This window comes from Silene latifolia, chromosome Y (assembly GCF_048544455.1).
Source record: "Silene latifolia isolate original U9 population chromosome Y, ASM4854445v1, whole genome shotgun sequence".
NCBI lineage: Eukaryota > Viridiplantae > Streptophyta > Magnoliopsida > Caryophyllales > Caryophyllaceae > Silene > Silene latifolia.
Window position 1 is genome coordinate 106,355,009 of NC_133538.1, and position 4,256 is coordinate 106,359,264.

Below are 4,256 nucleotides of genomic sequence, written 5' to 3' on the forward strand. Positions count from 1 at the left end.
ACAGACAAAAGTGTAATTTTAACAACCAAAAGGGTTATTGCAACAGAAAAGCTGTAAGTTTTTAAACTGTAATTGTAATAGTAAAAAGTATAATTCTAACAGACAAAAGTGTAGTGATAACAACAAAAAGTGTAATTTCAAGGAAGATATAATTTTAGCAAATATATGGGTTACTTTAATATTGTTATAAAAACAATTGATAATAATGACACTATTGACAGATAATATTGAGCACAATGGAAAACGAAAGACGAACGAGGAAGAATTTTGCAGGGACGTTGAAGCTAAGTTCATCCCCTATGTTGGTCAGGAATTTCTGGAAATAGAGGAAGCAATGACATTTTATAGAATTTATGATGTTTCTTGTGCTTTTGATGTGCGTAAGTACACGGCTAAGAGATGGCGTGGCGGGGAAATAAAATCTAAAATGTTGGTTTGCAACCAGGAGGGGTTCAAACATAAGGGACAATTGGAGTGTAGTGGCCGCCAGGACTCAGGTAGGAGACACAAAGTCAGGCGCGTTGGCTGCAAAGCGAGGATTAGGCTATTCATGAGGAATGGGGAATTAAGAATTGACAGATTCCACAGTGGCCACAACCATGAACTCGTATCAGCCAGAGATAGAGAGTTTCAAAAGTTTGCATGCAACATAACAGACTATCACAAAATGATAATCCTTTATAATTCAAGGGTGAGTATTCCAGGTTTTTTGAAGTTAGCCTTCGCCTTCTTGAACTTACAGTTTTGTTGGTTAGAATTACACTTTGTTTGAGTAATTGGAATTCTACATTTGTCTGTTAAAATTACACTTTTGTATATTACAATTATACATATATCCGTCAAAGTTACAATTTATTTTGTCAAAATTACAGTTTTGTTGATTACAATTACACTTTTCTTGATTAAAATTACACTTGTCTATGGTATAATTTCACTTTATTTTGTTAGAATTACACTTTTGTCTGCTAAAATTACACTTTTTGCTACTACAATTACACTTTTTCTTGTTAAAACAACACTTTTGTTTTTTGAATTTATACTTTTGTATCTGTTTTAATTACGTTTTTGTTGATTAAAATACATACATCTAAAAGATTGTCAATAATCAACAGCTGAAGATAGGAGCAAGGAAGACTTACAAAATTTTGAAGGAACATGTTAATGGGTTTGAAAACATCGGAGCTAGTTTGAATGATTTTAAGAACTTTCACAGAGATGTGAAATGTTACATTCATGAACGGGACGGTCAGATGTTCGTGGACCACTTTAAGGAATTGGCTGTTAATAGGCCAGGGTTCTTCTTTGACTATGATGTTGATTCTGACGGTAGCCTTAGTAAAGCTATATGGGCCGACGGAATCGCTAGAAGGAACTACTCAGTTTTTGAGGATGCAGTGTCGTTCGATCCAACGTATTCCACAAATAAGTATGACATATCCTTCACACCTTTCACCGGGGTTGATAACCATAAACGATCAGTCACTTTCTATGGAGCGCTTGTTGCTCATGAACATGCAGACTCCTTTAAATGGGTTTTTACCCATTTTCTGGCTGCGATGGGTGGGAAAGAGCCTAAGTATATTATCACCGATCATGATCCTGGTATTCTTAAAGCGGTGCCATTGGTGTTCAAGACAGCGCAGCACCGATATTGTATGTGGCATATCATGAACAAGGTGCCAAGCTAGTATGGAATGACGAGAGACGATTATTCAGTCTTTGTAAAGAAATTGAATGCCATAATATGGGATGAAGACATTGAAGCGGCAGAGTTCGATGCAAAATGGGAAGAAATTGGTAGGGAACACAATGTTAATAACATTGACTGGTTCTAAGAAATGTACGCTAAAAGGAAGCAGTGGGTTATGGCTCATTGTAGGGACCTAGATATGAGGGGTGTTATGAGGACAACCCAAAGATCAGAGAGCGAAAATAGTTTTTTTAAGAGATTTGAGAGTAAGTCAGGAACATTAGTTGAGTTTTCGATGCGTTTTGACAGCGCGATGGACCAGCAAAGACACACACAAAACAGTTGACAATCGTAACGGACACACTTTCCCTGTAATATCAACGCATCTAGCTATCGAAGTGCACGGGGCGCAAGTGTACAGTCATAAAGTATTCGAGGAATTTCAAGAAGAGGCCAAGTGCTCAATCGGCAATTGTAAAAGTAGAGGATTTACTGAGTGTGGCTCTTTAGAGGTGACCACTGTAAGAGATGCAAACAGGGACATAAATTATGAGGTCACATACTGCCCAGGTATCATTCTGTAACATTTGTTTGTTAAAATTATACTCTTATCCGTTAAAATTACACTTTTGCTGAATACAATTACACTTTGGGTTGTTAATATTATACTTTTATCTGTTAAAATTACACTTTCGTTGATTAAAATTACACTTTGGGTTGTTAAAATTATACATTGGGTTGTTAAAATTGTACTTTGGGTTGTTAAAATTATACTTTTATCCGTTAAAATCACACTTTTGTTGATTAAAATTATACTTCTGCCGGTTAGAATTACACTTTTGTGTATTACAGTCACACTTTCTTCTGACTGATTTAACTAACATATTACTCTATATTGTTGAACTAGATAAATTGAAAGCCACTTGTAGCTGCAGAATGCTTGAGAGGAAAGGCATTCTTTATCGGCATGTCATATGGATTTACTCATCAATTGGAGTGAAGATTATTCCAGAACAATGTGTTGTTAAAAGATGGTGTAGAGATGCAAGGTTGTCTAAAATGTTCGATTGTAATGGTGAAGCAACTGAGGACGTTGATATAATAGATGGAAAACAGATTGTTATGTCAGTAATGTGGTCAGAGATTCATCAGACAGTTGGTATGCTCATGGGCAAATTGAAGAATGATGTCGACAACTTTTCTAGTCTAATTAGACAGTTTAAGGAGAAAATTTCACCATTAGCATCACCATTGAATAAACAACAACAGTTGGAGAAAATTCTTAGTTGTTCTCCTAGTCAGGAGATAACCATTTTGCCGCCAAAGAAATCCAAGAACAAGGGAAGCGGAAAGAGAATGTTGTCGATGAAGGAAAAAGCAGTTACTTTGGCAAGGAAGCCAAAACGTATGTGTAAAAATTGCAAGCGATTAGCTAACTATGACAAAAGGAACTGCCATAATCCTTTCGCAGAGCACCCACCGTTGTCGCAATTGTAAGAACCCTCGTCGGAAGAAGAAGAAGAAGAAGAAGAAGAAGAAGAAGAAGAAGAAGAAGAAGAAGAAGAAGAAGAAGAAGAAGACGAAGAAGAAGAAGAAGGCATCTTAGAATAATCAATATAATGCCTAATAAGCAGTACATTTTTTTGGGGATGTCTACGCAAAATACGAGGTACAACATGATGTTTCGTATTGTGTTTAGACATCAAACTGCCAGAAAGGCAACTGGTCGCCGTTGGTATTACAATGTATTTTGTTGAAGTATTTTGAATAGGACGAAACAGTTATAATGTGCAACACCAGAACGTTGAATTTTTCACTCTTGACTATTATGACAATTTACGTTCTTACAATTACAGATATCTAGGAAATAAAATTGCAATGGCCTCATATCTGCTTAGGGTAGGATTGTTATGATCAGAATTACACTTAAACTCATTATAATTACAGATTATGCGATTAAAGTTACACTTCATCTATAGTAAAGCCTTATAATATAGTTTGGTATAACTATATTTTCATAAAACACCTAAAATTACACTTTTGCCTTTTAAAATTACATTTATATTTTGTGTTATGTAAGGTCTATCTGTCACTACTATGGCCAGTTAGAATTACACTTCTGCCGGTTAGAATTACACTTTTGTGTATTACAGTCACACTTTCTTCTGACTGATTTAACGAACATATTACTCTATATTGTTGAACTAGATACATTGAAAGCCACTTGTAGCTGCAGAATGCTTAAGAGGAAAGGCATTCTTTGCCGGCATGTCATATGGATTTACATAAAACACCTTGTCTTATAGAACGTTGAAAGATAACAATAAGCATTTGCTAACATTGTTTACACAAAAACTAACTGTCTAGGTTAAGGTTGCTAACATCTGATAATAATACAAAGTATGAAATAAATGTTTACATAGCCAAGGCACTATTCCCACAAAAACTTAACTACTAGAATAAGGTTGTTATTTTTTCACATTGGCACGGGGCAGTCTACGCTTCTGTTGTAATACCTTCCACAGTTTGTCTTTCGTGGTAACAAAAGCTTTGACCTCCTCGAGCA

General features: G+C 35.6%; 1 protein-coding gene across 1 annotated transcript; it reads left to right on the forward strand.

The window, feature by feature from the left end:
* Positions 1 to 205: 205 nt before the first annotated feature.
* LOC141628686 (uncharacterized) lies at positions 206 to 3,187 on the forward strand. Its single transcript, XM_074441793.1, has 4 exons — positions 206 to 704; positions 1,519 to 1,653; positions 2,000 to 2,260; positions 2,796 to 3,187. The coding sequence occupies exons 1-4, from the start codon at positions 206 to 208 to the stop codon at positions 3,185 to 3,187; spliced, it is 1,287 nt and encodes a 428-aa protein (XP_074297894.1).
* Positions 3,188 to 4,256: the final 1,069 nt, after the last annotated feature.